We start from the raw sequence: 27,680 nt of genomic DNA on the forward strand, positions 1-27,680 counted from the left end.
TTGTTGGAGCTAATAATACTGCATTCAAAAATGAATTTCACCTCTGCTATCCAAAGGAACTCAGCATTGATTTACAAAGTAGCTTTAATTTTCTATTTATCAATGAAAATTTTGTGTAATATATTCATGGTATTTTGGTTATAGTGATCTTTTTTGAGAGCAGTGTACATAACTAAAGTTTCTGACTGAAGAAACAAATGAAACGAATCCTTTCCCACTGCAATTTTTTGTTATCTTAAACCCATTTTCTGAAATAACTAGAAGAACTTGAAGATCCTTTGTTTGCGTTCAAATGTGAGAAGTCACTCACTTTTCTGCTCTCCCCAGAATCCCTTAACGTTATTGGCAATTTACAAGCTGTACCACTTGGTGCATGTTCCTTCCTAGATTTTCCTCTCAATGAAAAATGTCTTGTAAAAAGCCGTTTGTTTAAAGGATGCTTTCCAACTACACTGGAAGACTGCTTTGAATTGTTGTCATTGGACAACTGATCATTGCCAGACAAAAGAATCTCACCAGAAAAGAAATCAGGAACTAGAATATCATCATTTGCAACTCTTTTAGACATTTTGTTTTTGGTAGAAGATTGACTCTTTGACCTGAAAGCCTTCAAAAACCCACCTTTAGATCTTGGAGCTCGCTCAGCTGGATAAGCCAAATGCTCTGAGACTATGTCATCACTTTCTACACATACAGGGCATGATGGGTCATGCTTACTTGCTTCAGGTGTCACTTGCTCCAGACACTCTGCATGGTAAACATGCCCACAAAACAGCACTGCAACAACAGAGACATTACTCCTAGACAACATATTTACAGGGGTATGTGGCAAATTATGTGAGCAAATGGCACATGTATTAACCTCTAAATGAGAGGCAGGGTAATTGCCTTGTAAATTGTTGACCTTAATCCTTTCCACTGGCAGAGAATCTCCCTCCATGCTCTCTCTAGCAGTAACCCATCCAATCTCTGGAGGACCCTCCGCATCACTCCAACGGAAACCATCTCTTTTGGAGGAAGCCACAAGATCTGAAAATGTTTGCATTGACCACCAATCAGAGACACTACGTGTAGCCATTGTCGAGCTGCAATCATTTTCAGCAACCATGGAGGAGCTCATTCCATCAGATGCAGGGCGGGAGCCACTGTCTAGAGATTCTAGCTTAGGGATCTGTAAAACTGAGAGTTCCCCAGAATACTCATTATTGCAAGCATGGTGCAAGTGCCTGGAGAAGATAGACCTACTGGAGGTTGATGAATGCTTTGATGGGAGCTGACTTTTGAACCAACCTGGTCGACTGGGCTGACTTTTAGACTGTCTTGGAAGACTGTCCAATGTATTTATTGAAGGTGCAAATGATTGTGGTACATTAGAATCCAATGCAGGACTAGAGGTGGAGCATCCCTGGCAGAGAAATAATAAAGTGAACACATAATAAGCACCTGGTGAAAACAAATGTTTTCCTCCTTGGTTGGAAAATTTTAATTCAATAAAGAACCGTAAAACATTGTACCAAAAAGAAAGATGCCAAAAAGAATTATAAATAATTCCCAACATGTAAAACATAACCCAACCTCATTGGAGAATGTTTCTGCTATATGTGAGCTCACAATTGAATCTGCAAGAAAGTATTGTCCAAGAGTCAGTCAGCATTGCAAAATTTCACCCTTTCCAATGTCATAAGAAAGCAAAACCTTACGATTAAAATCTCAAAAGAAATTCACTTTTGGAAGTAATTTTTTCAGAATCTAGTCTTTCAGCAATTTGTTCATGTAAAAGTGTAAGCTCTCACTTCATTATATTATTACATTGCATTGACTGTTTTTACATGTTCTTTAAAATGTCGTATATCAAAACTCAAGCTACTTTCACAAGTTTCAGGTAGGACATCTGAATTATAGCCCCGAAGTGTTATGAGACTATGGGACTTCATGACATATGGACAACCTAAAAAATACAGAAAAATATAAAATAACATCTACTGTAAATTAGAATGCTGGATGAAAAAAATTACAGATTGGCTCTTGAAATAGCTGTCTCGTACCCACAAAGACATGGACCCAGTTTTGAAATGCCATTAATTGTTGAAGAGGCTTGAGATAAAGGAAAAATAGGACAGCCGCTAGGAAACAAGGTATAATAATTAATATACAAAAACAAGAAAATGGAGAGCTTGTAAGTTATCTTACTGTGTGCACAGTGAGTGGTGCAATCAATGAAGAACTAAAAGGCTACATGAGCACTCATGAGAAAGTTTGAACCCATCTTACAGGAAGAGAGGCATAAAGTTGTGGAAGAAATATTCAATTTTATCTGTTCTAATTGAAATATGTTATGATATATCCATCATCTCAAATGGATAAACATATGTGAACAAAATCCCATAAAAATTAGATCTAAGTAAAACTATACTACGAAGCTCTCATCAATTATGATTCATGAACAATAACTTGAGCATGGCATTATCTCACATTAATGACGAATGTCTCACATGGATTTTATCTGTTCTAGTTGAGTCATGTTATGGTATACCTGTCATCTCAAATGGATAAATAGATTTGAACAAAATCCCATAAAAATTGCATATCTAAATAATACTACACTATGAAGCTCTCATCAATTATGAACAATAAGTTGGGTGCAGAATTATCTCACATTAATGATAATTGTGTGAGATAGTCAAGTAGTCATTTATACAATTACCTGCACCCAAAGCTTTTCAAGATTGAAATAAGAGGGTAAGCATTTAAGTGATACATTTCTAAAAATCATTGCTCCACCACATTAACAAATGGTTAGAGGTTCTTGTATGTTTTGTCAATCCCCTTGCTTTGTTATTATTCAAAAATGTGTGTAAAGATTATAAAGAAATGATGACTCATGGAAAATGGTTGTCAAAGTGATGGATTGAAGATAGATACCTACATATAATGAATAATCCAATTTTAACAAGTTCTTGCTAATCAACTTGTCTGTACGCTCTCCTGTTTATTTAAAATAGGAAAAGTTACTCATCTGCTAGCTCATCTACATGAATCTCAATATATATGTCAGTGAGTGAGTTACAATTGCTGTGATCTAAGTCCTGTGCTTAAAACACAGTAATTTTCCATACAATTATGATACTTAAATGCTGAAATTGTTGTAGGTAGATGCATGACTAAGTGTAAAAAATGAAACATAACAGAACATATTACTCTGGAAAAGCTTCAAAAGAATGGAGCTATGATTCCTTGTTCCTCTATCTCCATGCAAGATTTGCGGGTAGATTTTCCCCAATGAGGCCACCAAAAATGGTGTTGGGGTTGTGGGACATGGCAGTGCTCTATGATGCTCTCCTATGCTTGCTTCGCTCTGCAACTTGCTTCTATTTTATGCAGCTGTATATACATGCTAAAACTCAAAAACACAGAACCAAAATGACCTACGCAATCTCTGTGGGGTGTGTTTATGCATGAAACTGGCAATTGGACCAATAAGAAATCTCAATCAACCGAAGGGCTCAATAAGACAATTCCAAATAGTTGCGCATTTCTTTGATCTACATGGTCTTACAAATTGTTTTATGTGGGATTAGTTTGGCTACGTACAAATTCTACACTATCCTACCCTATATAGGATAGGCTTTTCTTAAATTGAACCTATTTAACAGGTTCATCTTATCACAAACCCATTAATTAAGAACTGTCCTCAGATGCTTTATGGCCCCAACATGTTTAGAACTTGGATCAGCTAGGACAGACATAAATCTCCTTTATCATGTCCCAGCACAGAGATGCAACTTTTCTTTTGTATTTATTTTTGTCTTAGGAGCATTTGAATGTCTTAAGACACCTTACTCAAACAAATAAGTAGGTAGTCAGTGACATTATTTTGACCTAAGTAATACCAAATTCATTCTCCACTTTTAGGTACAAATTTTGGAGAACATTAATACATTGTGTAAGAGAGTAATAGGTTGGTCATGCAAATGCAGACATCGCCGACAATGCATGATTATCTATTTTTCCCTCCGCTTCTAGCACATAGCATAGCTTTTTTAAATTAGATATTATATAAGTGAAAAGAGGATAAATATATGGGGGGTCATGCAAATATGGTCATCAACAACAATGCATGTTTCTATTTTTTTTCTCCATTTCTTATACATAGTTTTCCTTTTATATAAAATATTAGTATATTACTGAATTTGAATAGAGGGTAGAATACGTTGATGGGGTGAACAATATTACAAAGACCCAAATTCAAACTCATCACAATTTTAAAAACCCAGAGGGGAGTTAAAAGTGTGAAAAGATGGTTATATTTTTCTTTCTGGTTTCTAAAAGATTAGCAACTGAGAAGAGATGGCATGTTGCTTATTAAATATCTTATTTATTCTAAACATTATATACTATAAGATAACATATATTAACTATTTCATAAAATAATAGATAAATTGTTGTTAGTGGTGGAACATGTTTAGTGCTAACTTCCATACTTTGACATCTGAAATAAGTCCCAAGAATTATTGTTAAAAATAATGATCCGCTAACATAAACATTTACACCAGCAGAAGACTGCCCATAGCCTATTCGGCTCTTTCTTTGGACTAGGAGATAGGCTAAATCTTTTAGAGCATTGTATTATGCAACATTTCAAAGTATGGAAGTATAAGATTTTGGGAGTTATGTTAGCATGAATGCTGATGATATTCCTATGGGAGAGTATTCTAGCAATGTTGGAGACATGATTCAGTAATTATATATTGCATTCATGACAGAGTTTGTAATTGATGTCAACATACTTGTTATTCTGTCAAGACTGGCAGAACAGCAGACAGAGTCTAGCTTGGCACAATTCAAGGACTGAAGATAAGCTTATGCACACCTGAGGAGATGTTCTATGGTGTGTCTAGATGCTACAGTTTAAGTGCGTGTACAAAAATATGAAGACTGGACAGAGTTATGAAGAATTTGGTGAAGGTAGTGGAAAGCAAGTACTAATGTTTTGATTTTATCTCCTACCAGAGATGGACTCTGATTGAGCAAATTGAGACATAGGTGGAAGACATGTTAAGATACTTTGATTATGTGAGCATAAACAGAAGATCAGTTAATGAAGAGTTATGAAAACTGTGAGCTGACAAATTACTTGTAATTATTAAAAAAAAATATAATATTGTAATGTAATATCTTAAGTTGGTCATATATTATTATTGTAAATTGGGAAAGCCTCAAAGCTGACTCAATAATTTGTTTTAGGACCTGGTATAAAGGAAAGATCATTTCCTTGTGGATTAGTATAATAATTGTATTTGTGAGCTTGAAAGTGAATATCCTTTGGATTAGAGCAGAGATTGGTGCAGTTAAGGCACTGTGAGCTTACAAGGAACCATATTTGGCACAATAAATTGCTGTTGGACAGTTTTTGATGCACACTTGTATTATTCAATGAGGATAGTACAGAAGTTGTTTGGACAGTGAGTCCATGTGTCTTCCCTTCAACTCCTAACAAGGTTGGATTCTCCTAACAAGGAGATTGTATTTCATTGACTCCTAACAAGATCCATCATTTCACAAGGAACTTTTATATTAGTACATCATCTTGTGGGCATCATTCCCACCGGGGTTCTCTTTGATCAAGGGTTTTCCTAGTCAACAAATTTGATGTTATTGTGTATGGTTATCTTTCTATGGTTGTTGCATCTACTACTTACATGCTTCAAAATTGATAAAGATAATGAGAGTTGTTTTAAATTGATTCCGAAGTTTGATGGAGTTAACTATGAAAGCTGGAAGGAAAAGATGAAGACACATATGCTATGCATGGGTTCAGATTACTGGTTGGTTACTACTAAGAAAAAGGATGTGGTTGAAGAAGACAAAATGGAGGGTTGTGAGAAATCTCAAAAAGACACATTCATGTACAACATGTTTGCTAGAGAGGCACTGTTATCAGCTCTTCGTGAAACTGAATTTAGTCAGGTAGAATCTTTAAGACTTTCTCGCGAAATTGAGGAAGTTTTACAAAGTACATTTGAAGGTGATAAACATGCTCAGAAGGCTAGAATACATAATTGGATATGTTTATTTCAAGATGCTAAGATGTTGGAGATGAATCTATAAGAAGTTATTTTGGTAGAATATCAAAGATTGTTCCAGGAATTAAGACTTATGGAGGTGAAAAATCAGAAGATGAAGTTGTATAAAAAATATTGAAGACTACCTTAAAAAAATATTGAAGATTGCAGACAGCTGAAATGTGGATGAAACAAAGTGGAGAATTGTCTAGAGTTGAAACTGCTTTCTACGCACAAAGAGACAGACCTATGTTGACAAGGAGTGCAAGTACAAGATGCCAATAGCGGCCGAACAAGAGTAGATGAAAACAAGAAAATTAAGGAAGGACTTGTTAAGAGAGAACCTAAAGGTAAAAAAAAATTGTTAAGTGTTGGGCATGTAATGAATTTGGTCATTATTCTTCTAAATGTCCTAGAGAATAAAATAAGTTTAAAAAGCTCTATAAATCAAGAATGCCTAAGGATGTTTTTTTTGTTGATGAGGATGAGTTTAATTCTAAATTGGAAGAATTCTTGAGTGAAAGTGATGATGATGAAATAGGATTTTCTGCTATTAAGGAAGAAAGCCCTGAAAAAGAAGAAGTTAAATTTTAAAAAAAATTGTATCAGAAGTTGAAAAGAAAAAATCTGATTGGATTATAGATAGTGGTTGTTTCCATCATATGACTAGATATATGAATAAGTTTGTTGAATTCAATAGCTATGATGGAGGAGTAGTTAGAGTTGGAAATAATACAGCCTAACATATAAAAAGAAAAGGATTTATTACACTTGATGGAAAGACTAACACTAATGATGTTTACTTTGTGGATGGATTGAAACATTATCTTTTGAGTGTTGGACAGCTAGTTGACAAAGGATATCAGTTACAATTCACAGAGAAGACTTGCATTATCAAGGATAAATATGGTAAGCTGATTGGTACTAGTACAAGAACAAGGTGTAATGTATTTCAGTTGAATCTTACTGAGATGTGACATGTTTAGTTGCTAAAGTGTATGATAGTTGGTTATAGCAAAAGAGATTTTGTCACATAAACTTTGATAATATTGTGAAGATCAGTACTACATTTGCAGTTTAGAGATTTGTCTAAGATTGTGAAACCTATTAACATAATGTGTAAAGAATGTGCAATGGCAAAACAGAAGAAAAGTTCATTTACAAGCAATAAATTTACTACTTCAGCAAAATTTGAGATAGTACACACAAATTTGAGTGGTCCTACTAAGACAAAAGCATTCTATGGTGAAAGGCATTTCATGATTCTTGTTAATGATTTTTTTAGAATGATGTGGGTAGCATTTATTCGAGAAATGTCTGAAGCTTTTGAGAAATGTAAGATATTTTCAGAAGAAATGAAGAAGGAATTTGAAATGAGTATGATTGGTGAGATGAAATACTTCTTGGGATTGCAAATTGTACAAAACAAAGATGGTATTTACATATCAGAAGTTATCTTAAAGATTTTTTAAAAAGATTTGGATTAGAAAGTTATAAACCTATTGGAACACCTATGGTAACTAGATGTAAATTGTCTAGCAAAGATGAAACCCCTTCACTTAGAACAAAAAAAGAATAGATCTATGATTGGTAGATTGCAATATTTGACACAAACTAGACCTGATATATCGAGTGCAGTTCGAATTGTGGCAAGACTCGAGGCAAGTCCTAAAGAGACACATTGTGCAACAGTAAATAGAATTTTCAGATATTTAAAAGGCACACCTGATTATGGATTATGGTATGATAGATCACATGACTTTACACTATGTGCGTACACTGATGTTGATTGGGTAGGAAGTGTAGATGACAGAAAAAGTACCAGTGGTGAAGCATTCTTCTTGGGAGGAAGATTGGCTTTTTTGCCTAGCAAGAAACAAGATTGTATCTCACAAAGTACGACAGAAGCAGAGTATGTAGCAGCAACAAACAATTGTATTCAGGTTATTTGAATGGAACAATTGTTAAAAGACATTGGAATTGAGTTTACAAAACCCGTTATCATACATTGTAACAACACAAGTACAGTGAGTATGTCAAAGAATCCAATGTTGCATTCAAAAACAAAGCATATATCTATTATATATCTATTAAGTTTCACTTTTTGAGAGAGAAAGTTGAAGAGAAAGGGATTAGATTGGAGTATGTTAGCACAAAGGAGCAGATAGAAAACATATTTACAAAACCTTTGGCTAAAGACATCTTTGGGTACTTAAGAGGTATGCTTGGGGTTATGCCCTAGCCTACTTTTGAGTAGTTGATCAGAGATTGCATCAGCCCAGTGATAACAGAGCACTATTTCTTTATTTGCATTAGATACTTGATGCTTCTTCTATGGGGGAGTACCTAAGTTTGAGTTGAATCATGAAGAACTCTTGGCACTGGTATTTAACAGTGTCGTTGGACACTTGAACTTATTGAAGATCATGTTTAGAATATTGACATCCACTTCATAACTCCCTACAATCACACTTGTACATGTGCCATAGAATCTATTAGAGGTAACTCCCACATATTATGATGCCACAATGACATTATATGTTCTTAGAATAGCTTCTTACACACATCCCAAGATAGTTGACATGTGGCCAAAAGTGCCACCTCAAAGTGTGACACCTCATTTTGCTAATGAGGAAAAAATGATAAATAAATAAAAAATATTTAAAACACCAAGGCTTGCAAGATGTATGACACACATAACCCAACACATACAACATATTCAATGCACTTAGTATTTGATTTGATAAAAGGTCCATTATCCCACCCCATAGTTGGATTTTCCTCTTGTTAAGATGCATATTAAAACTAAGTTCTTGGTTGGGGTTTGGGTTTAGTTTGAGTAGGGGTAAATCGCTGACTTTTTAATTTGTGTTTTATTGTTCGGATATGCAGAAAATATATAAAATATCTAAATTTTTTTAAGACTATATCGTACATAAAATAAACTAAATTGACCACAAAAATAATTTGATGCCAAATGTTAAATGATATTTCAATGACTATTGTCAAAATTTTTAAATGGTATATATCTTTAGTATAGGTTCAAAACAGACTAATAGTAAGAAGTTGAACTACATCAGTATGTTCATTACAAACAACAATTCCATTCCCAATAGCTCTGCCTTGCAAGTCTTGTGGGACAGTTGCATTTGTCGTGACTCACTACTGTCAGGTTTTGCTTCTCACGGCTTTCCATCTTTAGGGCCAATATAAAATTTTCTTATGCACCCTTTCAGTTGCATTGACTGCTAATGGATTTTTGATCTTATGCTACTAGTGCAGCCTTCAAGCCTGCAGATATTTAGATAGGTATTTAAATCTCTTTAAACAAATCTTGGACAAGAACTGTCGGAGTGTCTGATGTTCTTTGTGCAAGAAAAATTGAAAATGTCACACCATGGATCAAATATGCACCTTTTTTAAATTGTTGAGCACGAAATGTTCTTCTTGCAGTTGTTGAAGAAACTGTACTGCTTTACCAAACCAATATGGTTTAGGACATTTTCATTCATATCCTTAGTCTGCATTGAAGCATTTTCAACCAAGGATAGGTGTTTGACAGGAATTAATTCATCCAAAGTAAGGAGTAATAGCTGTAGTTGTACAATCTTGTGCAGTGCTCAAATGGATCGAGGATCTCTATGTTGGCATATGCCTGAGAAAAAGTTACAAGGTGAATCTGGATTGGATTTATTGGATTTAACTTTTTCTAGGATTCTAGAGGATCTATATTAGAGAACCTCACTCTTTTTTAGGCAAATCAAAAAGAAAAGTAGACTCAACTCCTTTCCAAGTTTTAGACTAGTTATGGATCTTCTATCAAAACAATATTAGATGAACCTAAACTGAAATGTAAAGTTTTTAAAACAAGATTGTCAGATAATGAGCAAAATAATTTCAGTAAATATATAATTTTACGAATCTAGAAAACAAATCTTTGAAATGAAAAAAAAAATGTTAATGATGTATGACCAGTGTGCAGAATAGGCAAAGCTCACAAGGGAACCATCCCCAGCTTTATAAAAAAAATCAATTTGCTTTGTATTAAGTGCTTCCCCAGCTAGCTCACAATTTTTAAAATGAGAAATTCTAGCTACAATAAATCTTGCCGTAACTAAAGTAAACCTTTCCTAATTTTATTATAATCCTAAAGATAGGCTTCCTCCAAATAAAAAGCACTATCTTTGCTTTATTCTCCAAAAGCAGTCTTTAGCATTTTAATGATTCTAACTGTTCTATACATCTAGAAATATTTATCCTCCAAAAGAAGTCTTTAGCTTTATGCCTTTCCCCCTTCTATTTTCCTAATATAGAAACTTATTTTTTCTTCACTTTCAGAATTCTCTTAAATCAAAAAGTCTAAATGAACGAATGATTTGCCAGTTTCCAATCAAGGTAAATAATGGAATCCAATGGAAAATATGAAGTTCACTTAAGAGGCATCATCTTTATGTAAATCTTTCAGTTGCACCAGATATTTGGTAAAAATCTTGTGTTCTTAACCTTCGGGCAATGGTACCTAAATTCCATTTGGGTACCAAATTCAGTTTTCCTTCCATATGAAAGGGAAGCAAGACTCGTCATACTCTCAGATTTGGATCAATTGGAACCTTAATTTGACACATGGAATGTGTTACGTACCTTAGTGCTTGCAGGTAACAAGGAGCATGGATAATCTGTCCAACTTATGAAGAATAATGAAGAGATCAAAACATGTGGGAGATGATTTTCTTTTGCCATCTTGTTAAGTGTGGCTCGTTTGTGTTAGAATGTATCTATTTTACTTATCTTTTAATATCTTTTAATATTTAATTCTCTTTAAATATTACTTCTAGTTTTTCCTATTTCTTGTTTCCTCGTTAAACTGTCATTCTCCATATTATGGACTCCTCTCCCTTCTAAGAATACAAATCTGCAATCTACCACAATATTTTAGCTTCCTAATGATGGATCACAGATTGTGTTCCAAACATTGATGCAAAAAACTCTGACAGCTTTTCTTTGAGAAGCAGCATTGCAACATATGATTGAGTTTGTTAAACATTAATGCAATGAATCCCTCAACTCATGAACTGAAATTCCTTGATCTAGAAATAGGTCATATAAGATAAGAAGACACCAAAATGTAAAAGGTGATTCAGCATGAGGAAAGAGCAGAACATGAATACAGGACTATCCCATACATGCATTAAAGCACATCGGAAAGGGCAGAACATGAATACAGGACTAACCCATACATGCATTAAAGCACATCTGTTCCAGCATACTGGAGTAGGAAATGAGAGTGTAAAACAGAAAAACTAGCATTTCAGAATAAAATTACAGGAAATTTTGGATCTGTCTAGAGAAGGGCAGGTGTGGTTAATTGTGTACAGACGATGTGAAAAACGCATGTATGCCTAGGAATATGTCTGCCTTTTGACCATATTTGCATTTGTTATAAATGAATATAATAAATTCCTGCAACTCACTAATTAAAAAAATTTGGCCTATGAATAGGTCACATAATATTTGAAGTCAACAAATATGAAAAAGACAGTCCAACAAAAGGAAAGGAAAGGAAAGTGAAAACAGTCACGAAAAAAAAAAGGATAGCATCAGTCCAATATTAAGGAACAGACAAAAACTGATGCCCAACCAAAACCAAGGTTTAAAGCTTAGCCAACACTTAGGTGGATTAAAAGCATATCTGTTCCAGCACAATGGAGAACAGTTATGGGATTACATAACAGTAAGGTTGAGAGTTTTGAGTGAATTTAGTGACATTTACAGCAGGTATTAAACCTCAGTTCATAGTAGGTCTCATAGGGAATACCAATAAACAGATAAAAGCCAAAACATCGGTTCACCTTCTGACTGTATTTGCAATAGTTATGTGTGAAAGTAACAACTTCCTGCTACTCGTGAATTGCAATTCCTTGATCTAGGAATATGTAATTGACAAATAAGAAGACATCAAAAATAGAAAAGGTGGTCTAGTATAAGGGAAGGACAAATGGAAACAATCTAGAAAAAGAAAAAGATGAAAATAGTCCAGCGTAGAGAAACTGGCAAAAGCTGAAGCCCAACAGATGGCAAGGATGAGAATTAAAAATGTAGAATGCTTAGCAAACACCTAGGTGTATACAAAGTATATCTGTTCCAGCGGAGTGTACGTATTTACAACAGCACAGTGAGCGATTCAAAGTGAACTTGTAACAGGTTTTGAGCCTCAGTTCATAGTAGGACAGGCAAGATTGATTCCATAGGAAGCAAAAACATAAAATACTAAACATCCGATCACCTCTGACTCTTTTTGTGCTAAAGCTATCAGATTTCTATTTTTTCTTGAAGCTAAACATCTATTTGTGCTGCTTAGATATGAACATAATAAATTATTAAATTCCTGCAACTTATGAGTTGAAATTCTTTGATCTAGTATAGGTTATAAAATATAAAAAGATGAAAAAATCAGAAGAGACTCCAGCATAAGAAGAGGACAAAGAGAAATGGGATAAATACAGAAAAGGACAGACATAATCCTGCCAACAGACAAAAGCTTAAGCTCAACTAACAGTAAGGTTGAAAGCTCAGTTGACATCTAGGCACATTAAAAATGCATCTGTAATACTAATAACATATTGGAAAGGGGAATAGGAGTTTGAAGCAACTGCAAACTAGGTAAGGGTTTCTGGGTAAAATTGGAGAAGATTTTGAGCCAAACTCCATATAGTAGTAGGGATTGATTCTAGAGAGAACAGACACATAAAAGCCATAACAGCTATTCCCCTTCTGACTATAATTGTGTTTGTTAGACATGAATAAGATAAATTCCTACAACTCATGAATTGTAATTCTTTGATCTAGGAATAAGTCATAAGATATTAAAAAGAGACAAAAGGAAATACATTCTAGCATAATGAAAGGACAAACGTAAGAAGTCTGCAAAAGAAAAGGATAAAAATAGTCCAGCATAAAGGAACAGAGAAAAGCTAAAGCCCAACCAATGAGAAGATTGAAATATAAAAGGTCGGGAGCTCAGCCAATGCTATGTACCCGGGGATGCGTCCCTGCCCAAAAAGGCCACGTTTTGGAAACGGTAACATCCTTGGACTGGGGGACGGGTATGGGACATCCACAGTAGGACAGGCAGGGTTGATTCCATAGGAAGCAAAAATATAAAATACTAACATCTGTTCACCTCTAACTCTCTTTGTGCTAAAGCTATCAGATTTCTATTTTTGCTTGATGCAGAACATCTATTTGTGTTGCTTAGACATGAACATAATAAATTATTAAATTCCTACGACTTATGAATTGAAATTCTTTGATCTAGGATAGGTTATTAAACATAAAAAGATGAAAAAATCAGAAGAGACTCCAGCATAAGAAGAGGACAAAGAGAAATGGGATAAATACAGAAAAGGACAGAAATAATCCTGCCAACAGACAAAAGCTTAAGCTCAACTAACAGTAAGGTTGAAAGCTCAGTTGACATCTAGGCGCATTAAAAGTGCACCTGTAATACTAATAACATATTGGAAAGGGGAATAGGAGTTTGAAGCAACTGCAAACAAGGTAAGGGTTTCTGGGTAAAATTGCAGAAGATTTTGAGCCAAATTCCATATAGTAGTAGGGATTGATTCTAGCGAGAACAAACACATAAAAGCCATAACAGCTAGCCCTTCTGTCTATAATTGTGTTTGTTAGACATGAATAAAATAAATTCCTACAACTCATGAATTGTAATTCTTTGATCTAGGAATAAGTCATAAGATATTAAAAAGAGACAAAAGGAAATACATTCTAGCATAATGAAAGGACAAACATAAGAAGTCTGCAGAAGAAAAGGATAAAAATAGTCCAGCATAAAGCAACAGAGAAAGGCTAAAGCCCAACCAATGAGAAGATTAAAAAATAAAAGGTCGGGAGCTCAGCCAATGCTTAGGTGTATTAAAAGCATATCTATTCTAGCGTATTGGAGAAAAGCTACGTACCCCAAGGATGCGTCCCCACCCAAAAAGGCCACGTTTTGGAAATGGAGATGTCCCAGGGATGGGGGGACAGGTATGGGACATCCATAGTGGGACAGGCAGGGTTGATTCCATAGGAAGTAAAAACATAAAATACTAAACATTTGTTCACCTCTGACTCTCTTTGTGCTAAAGCTATCAGATTTCTATTTTTGTTTGAAGCTAAACATCTATTTGTGTTGCTTAGACATGAACATAATAAATTATTAAATTCCTATGAGTTATGAATTGAAATTCTTTGATCTAGGATAGGTCATAAAATATAAAAAGATGAAAAAATCAGAAAAGACTCCAGCATAAGAAGAGGACAAAGAGAAATGGGATAAATACAGAAAACGACAGACATAATCCTGCCAACAGACAAAAGCTTAAGCTCAACTAACAGCTCAGTTGACATCTAGGCGCATTATAAGTGCATCTGTAATACTAATAACATATTGGAAAGGGGAATAGGAGTTTGAAGCAACTGCAAACAAGGTAAGAGTTTCTGAGTAAAATTGCAGTCCCCTTCTCACTATAATCGTGTTTGTTAGACATGAATAAAATAAATTCCTACAACTCATTAATTGTAATTCTTTGATCTAGGAATAAGTCATAAGATAGTAAAAGAGACAAAAGGAATTACATTCTAGCATAATGAAAGGACAAACATAAGAAGTTTGCAAAAGAAAAGGATAAAAATAGTCCAGCATAAAGGAACAGAGAAAAGCGAAAGCCCAACCAATGAGAAGATTAAAAAAATAAAAGATCGAGAGCTCGCCCAATGCTTAGGTGCATTAAAAGCACATCTATTCTAGCATATTGGAGTAAAGCTACATACCCCGGGGGGATGCGTCCCCTCCCAAAAAGGCCACGTTTTGGAAACGGGAACGTCCCAGGGACGGGGGGACGGGTATGGGACATCCCCCCTTCCAAGTTCACCCTAACATGCTTATTACTGTTTAGTAGTTAATTCCTGCTATTTGGGGCCCTCTGATTAGTATTTGACAACATTATGCTTAGAATTATGGAATTAATATTGCTGTTCTAGTCACACTACATGCTCAGAATTATATAGCAGGCTGTTTGCAAGGTGCTGGGAAAGTCTGAAAAGTGCATTATAGACCTAGAACATGCATCCTTGTGTTATTTTCTGGCATTACATCAGTGCTAGGTTGGTCTTGAGTTGATCTAGGTCCTTTGTGGAAAATATGGTGAATATTAAAGTTGCATCAAGATACCATCTTACTGTAACAAACCTATATCATGATCAGAACTGTATGGAGAACCTTTTTGTATTAATAATAATATTAGTCCACTTGCAATGAATTGAAAGTGTAGTTTCAGAATTAAATGATAATAGTGTGTTTCAATTTGGAAGGTGAGTTATTGACAATTGTTTGTGTTGCTATTGAAAATGAATTCTAAATTATGTTCTTGCATATATTTCAAAATTTTATGTTATTATTTAAATACTATATCTACATTTACAATAATTCCAAATTATGAATGCATTATAGCATTTAGCATTGAATTTGATTATTGAAATGTTGTATGTTAAGGTTCGATGATGTTTAAATAGCATGGTTTATCCATGTCTTGATATGAATGTAATGGAATATGCAAATTTCCCTATATATTTTATATTTTTGGAGTTTCCCTATATATATATATATATATATATATATATATATATATATGTCCCCGTTTGCCATCCCCACAATTGGAAAAAAAATTTGCCATCCCAGAAACCCATCCCGCCGTCCCCATCCCGGAAATGCGGGGGAACATAGGAGAAGAGGAATGGTTAAGAGTTACAACATGATGCTGAGCATTTCAAAGTGAATTTACAGCATGTTTTGGACCTCAGTCCATAGTTCGAGAGTCTAGGGAAGACAGAGATACAAAGGCCTATGCATATCCTTGCACCTACAACTCGTGGTGGAATCGCATCTTATTGTATAGCCTGTCTATATAGCCTTTTGTGCTGAACTTTTGATGGTCATTCAATATCAATATGCTTTAAGTTCTGTTCTCCCTTGAATACATTATTCTAGCACTATTCATTTGCATAACCATAATATAATACAACATTAAGTTTAGAATTTTTATACCATCCTATAGCTTTTGAAGAATTCAGGGAGACTGTTAAAGCTGTTTTCTATTATCATTCAACAGTACACTAAACTTATATCAGATAGTAAACTTGACTCCCCATGCATGCAAGGCACTCCCCGATCTTAGATTTCATATTAAGAGACCATGAGAATCTCTAACTCCTTTATAGTGGTTAAAATCTTGCACACTTTTGGCTGAATCAGACAACATCTTGCTAACTGTAACAAACACTAAACTGGGTCAAAGCCATCTCTGGCAGAGGCCAATTAGGCTGTAGCATTATCATAAACTTATAAGTTATGACAATAAGGACCGTCCCTAGATAGCCTACATTGACAACTAGTGTAGCCATAACTTAGATACCAACCGAAGCTCAGAAATAATGTGCAATGTCCCCTTTTCAATATTAATGGAAAATGGGGTCCACTCCTCTGAATTGTTGCATTGATTGAGAAGCTAGAAGCTTTGAAATAACAGATACCTAAGTTGTAGTTACTTTACTTAGGAATAGGTTAACTAATCAAAGAGGTTGGCTGAGTTGGATAGGGTGTTCCTTGGTGGAATTGCCATTTTTCCAGCACAGATTTAGCTATCTCAGACTTGCCAGTAAATTGTATTGCCTATGATTCAGGAATTGATCAGGTTTATTTATTTCAGACTAGTCAATTAATTAATCAAGACTGACAATGATTGACGAACGGAAAAAAGGAAAGCACGAATATAAGTAGTGTAGGGAGAAAAGAGAAGCATTCCAGATTAGAAACTAAAAACCACTTTGATTCTCAGAAGTGCGACAGATATACACAGCAGCTTGTGGCATTTTGAGTCCGAAACCTTCGAGTGTGCAATCTAAATATCTTGGGAATAGAAATCTCAAGGTGTGGATCAACTTTTAAAGTGACATCGGGACCATCAAATTCAAATTTGCATGTAGGGTGTGCCTAGATATTGTATCAGACTGGTACATTTTAATTTGCATCTGTGTTGTTAAGAGTAAATATAAAAAATACCAAAAAAATTGCTGGAGTATTTATGGATATATTATTTGTGCATTTGGTTGAGGTTCTTATGAGTTCACATGACAAAAGTTTACCACTTTTATCTTTTATGGGAAAAAAATATTCCCGCAACACTGGTTGTTCATTGTGAATAAAATTGAGCACCTGTATGCTGGAGACAATATACAATCATTTTGAAAGCAGATCGCCATTCTTTTTCAACCTTTGAATATAAATCAAAATGACGCTTAAATATTTGGTTCGCTAGGTTAATATCCTTTCTTTATGGCTAAAAAATATGTCCTGAATTATCTACCATCAATTGCTGTTTGGTTCACTTGCCTGATAATCTTTATTCACAGCTAAGAACAATATCCTGAATAATCTACCATTGATTGCTTGTTTTCTGATACGTTGCCAAAAACTAATCGTCCAGCTCTCAGACTTCTATAAGTATTCCCAATAGTTATAATGTGTATATCATTTCAAAGAACGACCAAATCATAAATGCTTTTTTTATTATGGTTTACCAGTTTAACATTTATAACTTTATTAGCATTAAAATATTATTGTGGCTTTTATATCATAAATCCGAATCAAATTAGAGGCATGTGAAATAACCCTGACAGGTTATTGCTTTTTCCAGCACCAAAAAAACTCTTAATACTTCGGCTCTAATACCACTGAAATGACCCGGATGGATTATCAACTCTTTAAGCACCAAAAACTTGAACTTCAATGGTTAGGCATTTCGTCAAACAGTTAGTCAACAAGCTCTGTCCTTACTGAACTGAAAACACTAAGTAATTATACTGGAGAATGATTACTCATCAAAGTACTTGACATGAACAAGATCAATCCTTATGCAATAGTTAATGACAGAATTCAGGAAGTGATTCAGTTGCAAGTAGTATGGTCACTGCAACCTCGTTTTATTAACAATGACTGAGTCTGAAGAATTACAACTAAGTAATGAAAGAACTTGATAATCGGATAATGCAGGAATTGATCCAAAGTCATCTACCTTCACAGACTGGATGTGGTACCGCCTCTCCTTTTATACAATCTCCCTTAGAAAGCTAAGCGGGGTTCTCTCCAACTCTTCAATGGATCATTGTTTTTCGCCCGATTTCTTGGACGCCTGTGATGTGATTGGAATACGACCAAAACAATCCAAATCGCTACTTGCTAAGGAGTCTGCACTGTCAGAAGTTAAGTCCACCGGATGCAAGGAAGAAAATGAAGCCGATGGGAAACCAAATGCGCCCCCGCCTTCTATAATCCTTATCTTGGTCACCTGCGATTTTTACTGGTTCGCGACCTGTGACAGGGCGCTCGGGCTGTTGGTTTTTTAAAGCCACTGGACGATACGAGGAAGCCTGGTTTGTATGATCGTGCCCCCCCTCTGCTTGCAGTAATACCGAGTCCAAAATCCGGAAACAACCCTTGGATATATACTCCGACCCATGTCCAATCCTTTGGTCTTGTGCGTCTTCAATAATTAATAGGGATCGATCTTCATATTGAGTGCGGCAGTAATGATTTGAGTTCGTCTTCAATACAAAGCCTTCAACCCTGCGATTCCTTTAAATCTCCATATGATTGGCGTTGGTGGTGCAAATTGAAATTGTTATTTGATGTTACTCATCTCCTTCTTCTCACCCCCACACAGTTCTCCTTGCTCTGCAAACTTCTTATACTGAACTGGAATGATCTAATAATCGCCTTCAAATCTGCAATATTTCTAGAATGAAATTATTCCTGTGCTCACCATTTATCGCTGGGTATCCTATAACATGATTTTTTGCCATTGCCTTTGGCCCAGACTTCGGCCTTAACAGCGTACGGAAATGCTGGCTCGAAAGATGGCTTGGAACTCATTCTTCTACTCCCGATCTGCTCACACTGCAACTTTCTATGAAGAAGTCGCCTTACTCCTTTTGCCACTTGAAATAATAAACCTTGCGAAAGCTTAAATCTACGAATATCAATTCTTAGAACTGATCCACCAAACTTCGGCCTTAGACCACCCGATTCTGCCCCTGATGAAATGACTGAATGTCACCTCCAATCTGCAATAATTCGGATGATATTTCACACCCTCAAAATTGCGTACCAATTGAGAGTTATCGTTCTCAATGGCCAACTGTGACAATTGTAGAAACCCTAGGTTTCACAATGCACCTGTGATTGAATCACAACCTGAAAATCAAAGAGAGATAATCAACTGCCTTATTCGAATGGAGCCCCGGGGTGCCTATTTATTCTTTTCTCTCCACCTTCTCCAGAGACTTCTAGAACAATTTTGATCTTATCTCATAAGTGACTTTATTAAATATTTCAAGTAACTTTATTAAATATAAAGTTATCTTTTAATAACTATTTATTTAATTAAAATAACTAATTAGTCGTCCTTGGACAACCATTAATTAAATTAATTAAATCGAACTGTCACCAAAAATTGGGGACATGACAGTCCGCCCTTCCTGAAATTGCTTGTCCCCAAGCAATGGCTGAACCATGAACCAATCAGTCTTCCTGGATCCCAAATGTAAATCTATGTATCATCCCAATCCGCATCATACTCCTGTGGAGAAATCATCAATACCAGTAACTGAGAAACTGTACTCAACATCCAAACAACTGACACTTCTGATGAAATCATCTGAAAACCAACTGTAGATGTCAGTAGAAGAAACCATGCTGCGGAACTCAAGCCAACTGAAACATCAACTCTATCAAAACTCAAGCCCCTGTCAAAAAGACACCTGCACCCAACTGCATTGTAGATATGACAACAGCCATAGGTACCTAAATCACTGCCATCAAATCCAATCTCTGAAAAACTACTCCGGGTGTGTCGATGCGGCAAGCCGAGTAACTTGCTACTACCAGTTTTATCTTCAAAAGATGGTGCCAATCTATCCCCTAATGGATGATAAGAAACTGGAGCCAATCTACATCTGCGTGAAATAAAATCTTCTATCTCTGTGTCAAAAGAAAAATGATGAGTGTACCCTACCGTATAATGCCGGTAAGAACCTCCACTCTCTGCTGCTGGCTCATCATCACTGAACTGGGAATCAACATATGGCTCCAATCTTTGACTCCGAGTGATTGTGGGTCGTATAGGTCCCTGGGCATTCTGCTCGACAAACCCCTCCTCGAGATCCCTGTGAGGTAGCATAGTAGAAAGGACCCCTATAATCTTCTCAACCAATCTGCAAATAACACTAGTATCATGGATGAGAACACCTTCTGTCACTTCATGCGAGTCCAAATGAACACATGCACTGTCCAGCAAATACTCCATAAACGATTCAGTGCAGTAAAAATTATACGAGGAAGCATCAATATACTTCCCTGCACACCACAACTGATCCTCCTGTGAGGGTGGCATACCCCACTGTACCACACTATCAACTAACTGAGAAGAATCAATCTGGAAACTTGACTCTACCGGTATCCCAAACTCATTAAGACCAACTTCCTCCAAACCCTGAACATGTGTGTCAGTCTCAACAATAAGCTCCTCAAAAGCAACTGCAGAAGTGTACTCACCATCATCCACCTCAGTAGTCAAATGAACTGGGTCTGGGGCTGGTTTTGACCGCAAATGCTCCAACTCCACGGTCACCTCCTTCAACTGAAACTGCGACTTCTGTAGATCTCGCTGTGTGTCCTCTAATGCCTCAGTAGTCGCTATGAGCTCCTGGGAAAGTTCACTCACCTCCTCTTCACGATCCAAAAGTGCCTCATATGCTGTACTTCCCCACTCAACCAAGTGATCACGGTCAGCTACCAATCGTAAATAATCCTGCTTCAAAATCCGAACAGCTTCACGCAAGGCATGAATCTCTGCCAAAGAAAAGTAACCACCGCTTGATTCATCCATCATAGAAGTACCCCAACCAGTAACAGCCAATAACTGACGAGCAGTATCAAAATGCTCACAAGCGATAGCAATGTCTCGTTCACTAACTTTCAACTGGCTAACCACATGATGGCTCTGGCTGAACTGTCTCCAACAATCTTCTTCTGGAGCTCTTAAAGGAGTATCCTCAATATTAACATCCATATCTCGTGAATCATCTCCAGGGTCCATATCAATATCCAAGGTGTCAAAATTTGTAGTTCTGCTGTCAAGCTCTTCTGTACCTAAAGAAACTGTCAAAGAAGCTGTGTCTTCAAAACTGTCCATTTCATCCTCCTGGATGTCATCAAGGCCAAAATGATCCTGGGACTTATCTGTACACACTGGCAAATATGAAAAATCTTCAACACCCTTCAGCAAAAATGGTCGTCTACATATATGAACCAAACCTAACATCGGTGTATAAAAACTAATACCAACATCGGATGTTCTGCTGGCACAAGGAAAGATAACACCGTATATTCTGCTAATCAAATCCATGATAGTACTCAAACAATCATGGCTATCATAAAGTGCTAAAGATCTTCGGTTGACTGAATCCCAAATGTTGCTGAAACATTCTCGAGTCCATATCCGTAAACAAGAAACAACTGGTAACTCAAGCAAACTCCTTACCTGAGTAATGTGACCAATACCAGCTAACTTCACATACCTGTCTGCCATTGTCCTTGTATCCTGGATGTGAATGCAAGATGAACTCGTAACATTATCAGCTACCATATATGATCCGTCAAATGTAGAAAGCTGAGTGTTAGACGTACCAGATGAAATTAAACTTAGCTCCATGCCATGCTCATTCTCATGTCTCTCCCAGTCCTGTAAAGCCAAAGTTGCTCGCGTGTCCTCAAGCTCGCGAGAAAGCTTGACAACTTCCTCCTCCTTCCTCCTCAAGGCATCTGAATAGTCTTTGGCAAGGCTTAGAAGATGATCACGGTCTGATAGAAGATGCAAATAGCTCAACTTCGTCGTTCCCATTCCTTCACCAATTGCATGTAAGTCACAACAAGAAGATTTTACCTGAACTCCCTTATGTCTTCCTTGTGACTGAATCATCTGGATGTGCTCTTCTAACATCTCCCGCATCCTGTCATGATGAGATAAAGAAGCCACAATACTATCTTTGCTTACCTTCAGCTGGCTGGACAAATCATGTGAAGTACTACCAGTTTCTTCTAACTGAGCCTGGTACTCTCTCTCAGAAAAATCATAAATGCTCGATGTCTGCTCATTTTCACCAGGTATCTCATCATCATGCACAATGACATCTTCATCATCTGAACTCACTTCACTGTAATCCTTGACTGTCGGAACCAAACTACCTTGAGTACCTGAGACATCACCCTTGGGAAGCTCGTATTCAACTGTCTCAACTTGAGTGTCAAGTTGACAGTTACTATCCATCAGCGTAATATCCTTCACCACTTCTTCCTGTGACCGAACTGAAGTCTCTGACTGGTTGCACACTTGTTTCTCGAACTCCTCATTAAGGTTCCTAGTAGCATCTCTCATTGTATCTGTCAACGCTTCGTGAGAAGATTTGCCAAAATGAAATCCAGTTGATTTACTCACCTTAGCTGGGACGGACAACCTGTCAAGCATACGGTGGTGTTTAACCAACAGTTCAGACATGTTATGTTTGATCTTTCTGAGCTCATCCTGAATGCCTAAATAGTCCTCCTTTCCACACTTCCGACTCTGAATACTGCGTCTATTGCTTGTCCCAGATTGTGTCCTTGGAGACTTTGTGCTGTACCTGTCCATCTTGGTTGAAGTAGAGTGCTGATCACTCATGTAAGTTGGTTCTCACCCCACACGATGGCAAGAAAACTGCTCTGATACCACTGAAATAACCCTGACAGATTATTGCTTTTTCCAGCACCAAAAAAACTCTTAATACTTCGGCTCTGATACCACTGAAATGACCCGGATGGATTATCGACTCTTTAAGCACCAAAAACTTGAACTTCAATGGTTAGGCATTTCGTCAAACAGTTAGTCAACAAGCTCTGTCCTTACTGAACTGAAAACACTAAGTAATTATACTGGAGAATGATTACTCATCAAAGTACTTGACATGAACAAGATCAATCCTTATGCAATAGTTAATGACAGAATTCAGGAAGTGATTCAGTTGCAAGTAGTATGGTCACTGCAACCTCGTTTTATTAACAATGACTGAGTCTGAAGAATTACAACTAAGTAATGAAAGAACTTGATAATCGGATAATGCAGGAATTGATCCAAAGTCATCTACCTTCACAGACTGGATGTGGTACCGCCTCTCCTTTTATACAATCTCCCTTAGAAAGCTAAGCGGGGTTCTCTCCAACTCTTCAATGGATCATTGTTTTTCGCCCGATTTCGTGGACGCCTATGATGTGATTGGAATACGACCAAAACAATCCAAATCGCTACTTGCTAAGGAGTCTGCACTGTCAGAAGTTAAGTCCACCGGATGCAAGGAAGAAAATGAAGCCGATGGGAAACCAAATGCGCCCCCGCCTTCTATAATCCTTATCTTGGTCACCTGCGATTTTTACTGGTTCGCGACCTGTGACAGGGCGCTCGGGCTGTTGGTTTTTTAAAGCCACTGGACGATAGGAGGAAGCCTGGTTTGTATGATCGTGCCCCCCCTCTGCTTGCAGTAATACCGAGTCCAAAATCCGGAAACAACCCTTGGATATATACTCCGACCCGTGTCCAATCCTTCGGTCTTGTGCGTCTTCAATAATTAATAGGGATCGATCTTCATATTGAGTGCGGCAGTAATGATTTGAGTTCGTCTTCAATACAAAGCCTTCAACCCTGCGATTCCTTTAAATCTCCATATGATTGGTGTTGGTGGTGCAAATTGAAATTGTTATTTGATGTTACTCATCTCCTTCTTCTCACCCCCACACAGTTCTCCTTGCTCTGCAAACTTCTTATACTGAACTGGAATGATCTAATAATCGCCTTCAAATCTGCAATATTTCTAGAATGAAATTATTCCTGTGCTCACCATTTATCGCTGGGTATCCTATAACATGATTTTTTGCCATTGCCTTTGGCCCAGACTTCGGCCTTAACAGCGTACGGAAATGCTGGCTGGAAAGATGGCTTGGAACTCGTTCTTCTACTCCCGATCTGCTCACACTGCAACTTTCTATGAAGAAGTCGCCTTACTCCTTTTGCCACCTGAAATAATAAACCTTGCGAAAGCTTAAATCTACGAATATCAATTCTTAGAACTGATCCACCAAACTTCGGCCTTAGACCACCCGATTCTGCCCCTGATGAAATGACTGAATGTCACCTCCAATCTGCAATAATTCGGATGATATTTCACACCCTCAAAATTGCGTACCAATAGAGAGTTATCGTTCTCAATGGCCAACTGTGACAATTGTAGAAACCCTAGGTTTCACAATGCACCTGTGATTGAATCACAACCTGAAAATCAAAGAGAGATAATCAACTGCCTTATTCGAATGGAGCCCCGGGGTGCCTATTTATTCTTTTCTCTCCACCTTCTCCAGAGACTTCTAGAACAATTTTGATCTTATCTCATAAGTGACTTTATTAAATATTTCAAGTAACTTTATTAAATATAAAGTTATCTTTTAATAACTATTTATTTAATTAAAATAACTAATTAGTCGTCCTTGGACAACCATTAATTAAATTAATTAAATCGAACTGTCACCAAAAATTGGGGACATGACAGCATGATCCATATTATGCACGTGTGTAACCATGTTGAGAAATGAACCGAGAGTTGAATTGAGATAGCAGTTATCAGTAGCAGTGCTGAGCATAAATTTGGATCACAAAAGTATAAGAAATAAACCTGATCCCAAAAAGACCAAACGGATAACATCTGAAGAATCTAGTAATTGACATGAATGTTCCGGCATAGAATATTAAAAAATTGGAAATGATATCATAAAGAGGACCAGAAGGATAACATTCGAAGAATATGCTTGTAGCATACTTATAAATTTGCTCTATATTCCACGAAAATATTTAATACTGCTATAAATTGCCTACCTGCAGTTGTAGTGACAGAGTTTCCATTATTAGCCACAAAATGAGGAGAATTCAGCCAGTGTGGTGCACGAGAGCTATCTGAGGGACTTGAATCAACTAAAATATTTTCAGAAAGATTCTGTGTAGGACTTGGACTATGTGAACTTGAAACTCTGCTTCCTCTGCCATTTAAGGAGAAAGAACTTCGAATTGCTGTAAAATTTCCAGGTCTTGACATATCTTCAACATCTGAATTATCATCCCAGAATGATAAAATTGCCTCTGGACATGCAGTGAAGGGTCCATCATTGTGCAGACTTGGTTTATGTGGCCTAGCAGCCACACAACATGCAGAACCCATCCTTCCCAAAATTTAACTACCTGCTACCTTGTGAATGCTTTCAAGTGAAGAACACCTGCAGAAATAAGTTGAGTTAGCGTAGTCATCACAAGCCTTGCTATATATAATTCAGTACAAAAGCCATCACGCAGTTCAGTGTAGAAATTTTAAGCGGCAAAAAGCTTTATGGGTATCAATAGTTAAAAACATTTGTGCAGTGCATCAGCAGAAATTTGGCAAAATCAACCATAGACTAGATAGAAAAAAAATTAAATTTTAATTGCAGAAAGCAATTAAGAACCATAATCTGGGCAACTATTTGAGGGAAAGCATGTGATTTGTCATTTAAATTTTATGATACAGTATATTTGAAGATATTATATTTTAGATCCCCATCCAGGTTCAAAATCGCAATCCAACCATAAGGCGTGGCAGAACGTAACTCCACTAGGTACATAAGCGAAAGCAGACCCATGTTCACGAATCTTTAAAAAATTGCAACTCGAACTAAACCCACACCTAATCAAAGGCAGCCCATAACTGACCAAAAATAAGCCAAAAATGTCTTACTGCGGGTATGCTTAGATAGATGTTGCCAAGCTAATCTTGGATATCCTCATCATAAACTAAATCTAAACAAGGTATAACTACAAAGTAGAGTCCTTGCTATTCGTTCTTGAGAAATCTAGCTAATGTAGCAAAGGAGACCAACAGATGACTATAAATAATGATGCACTGTAAAACCACCAAATGCATTAAAGAAAGAACTACGGAATTCCAAAATAAGTATTTATTATAATACATTATACTTGTCTAAAGGTTCTGAAAATGCGCAAGGAAGATAAAGCATTTTACGATTATGAGCACCATTCAAGGTAATGAAAAATGGATTCATGTGAATCACCGCCCCTGAAAGATGGGTTATAAAATTGACTGATGAGCATCGCTACAGTCTAATGAGTGCTAAGAAGATTATTCAAGATAATCAATGTGTTCTCGTAAATCAGTAAATGCTAAAGACGGAGTGAAGATTGACTTGATTGTACAACAAAGTAAATTCCCCCAACAGAAATCTAAGACACGGGAGACTGAAGACAAGGAAAGTGAAACAATCCATGCAACCGACCTGTGGGTGCAACGGTCTAATTGGTAATATCAGATCAGCTTTAAGAAATATAATTTAAGCAGCATATAAATGTAGCTTTAAAGCTAAAAGAAATTAAACGCTCTGTTTTCTTCTTGTTCTGTGCATGCTTAGGGTTAATCTAAGAAAACATCCCTATGCAACGATCAAAAGGAAGAAAATAACCTATAGAAATTGTAACAGTTCATTCATTTCTTGGATCTTTAAAAGACACGACCTACAAAATCTCCGAATGCATACCCTGACGCAGACTTCGTCACTTGCAAGCATCCGTGTCGTAACACACAGGTAAACCCACACCGTGGCTAAAATATTCCAAACGAATACAGTAGATCTCCCATATTTTACTTCAAGAGCTTCTATTTACCAAGGAAAACCCCAAAAACGAAACTGTCGGTGAACTGAACCAATCTTCCATTAGTTTAAACAAAAAAATAGCCTGCATAAATCTTCATACACCTTTAACGGAATTCGCTGCAAATTCTTTTTACAGAATGCTCGGTAGCCCTATTCTGCACCACTAGTTTACTCATATCTAAAATTTCCGCTCTGTCCTCTATAAACTCCGTATTCAGCGTTTCGGCGGTTCAAATTACGAGAGCATCGGTCAATGCAAAATCAAACCAAAAAAGTCGCAACTGCAAAAATTTCCGTACTGGCTAGTATACGGAAAACTGAAAAAGCTTCCAAGATCTGAAGTTCCGAGAAAATCTCCGAACGCCTAAAGCCAAAAAGAACCCGCGAACACTACCTATTCAACGTATACGGCCAGAGCTGCCATTAAAGCTTCCAAAGCTCTGAAGCACCGAGAAATTCTTCACCAAACCCCTCAAGCCAAAGCAAAAGACACAGCGACTACGCTCATTTGTCCTTCTTCTCGTCATTTACGGCAAATCCGAATGCTTTCTCTGCTTCACAGCGCCACTTACAAAGCTTAATCTAGAAAAGTTTCACGAAACCAGTCCAGACACATATCGGTCGAAAGCCGAGAGCACGGAGAACACGATTCTCCACTCCTCTCTTCAAAATTCCGACGAGCTTGCCGTTATTGAAGGGGCAGATTGTCCACGAGATTCCTTCCTTTC

The 27,680-nt window shown here is 36.7% G+C and overlaps 1 protein-coding gene across 3 annotated transcripts; it reads right to left on the reverse strand.

Annotated features, from left to right (window-relative positions):
• Window positions 1-66: 66 nt before the first annotated feature.
• On the reverse strand, window positions 67-27,680 carry LOC149558118 (uncharacterized). 3 transcript variants are annotated; one of them, XM_089832504.1, is made up of 4 exons: window positions 26,836-27,680; window positions 25,133-25,527; window positions 1,576-1,619; window positions 67-1,405 (listed from the first exon to the last, which is right to left on the reverse strand). In XM_089832504.1, exons 2-4 carry the CDS (start codon window positions 25,470-25,472, stop codon window positions 236-238), a joined length of 1,554 nt encoding a protein of 517 aa, XP_089688630.1. In that variant the 5' UTR covers window positions 25,473-25,527; window positions 26,836-27,680; the 3' UTR covers window positions 67-235. The 3 variants fall into 3 exon arrangements, with proteins under 3 accessions (XP_089688630.1, XP_089688632.1, XP_089688631.1); XM_089832506.1 differs by having other exon boundaries at window positions 26,813-27,680; XM_089832505.1 differs by having other exon boundaries at window positions 26,761-27,680.

The sequence above is a fragment of the Cupressus sempervirens genome, chromosome 5, assembly GCF_028749045.1.
Source record: "Cupressus sempervirens isolate cs-2001-9-10 chromosome 5, ASM2874904v1, whole genome shotgun sequence".
In the NCBI taxonomy this organism is placed as follows: Eukaryota; Viridiplantae; Streptophyta; class Pinopsida; order Cupressales; family Cupressaceae; genus Cupressus; species Cupressus sempervirens.

Excerpts from the sequence above, each read along its gene's own strand:
- LOC149558118 (XM_089832504.1), bottom strand. The coding sequence starts at position 25,472 with ATGGGTTCTGCATGTTGTGTGGCTGCTAGGCCACATAAACCAAGTCTG. Across the intron at positions 1,620-25,132 it reads CTCTGTCACTACAACTGCAG|ATTCAATTGTGAGCTCACAT; the intron begins GTAGGCAATTTA and ends ACTTTCTTGCAG. Across the intron at positions 1,406-1,575 it reads CAGAAACATTCTCCAATGAG|GGATGCTCCACCTCTAGTCC; the intron begins GTTGGGTTATGT and ends TTTCTCTGCCAG.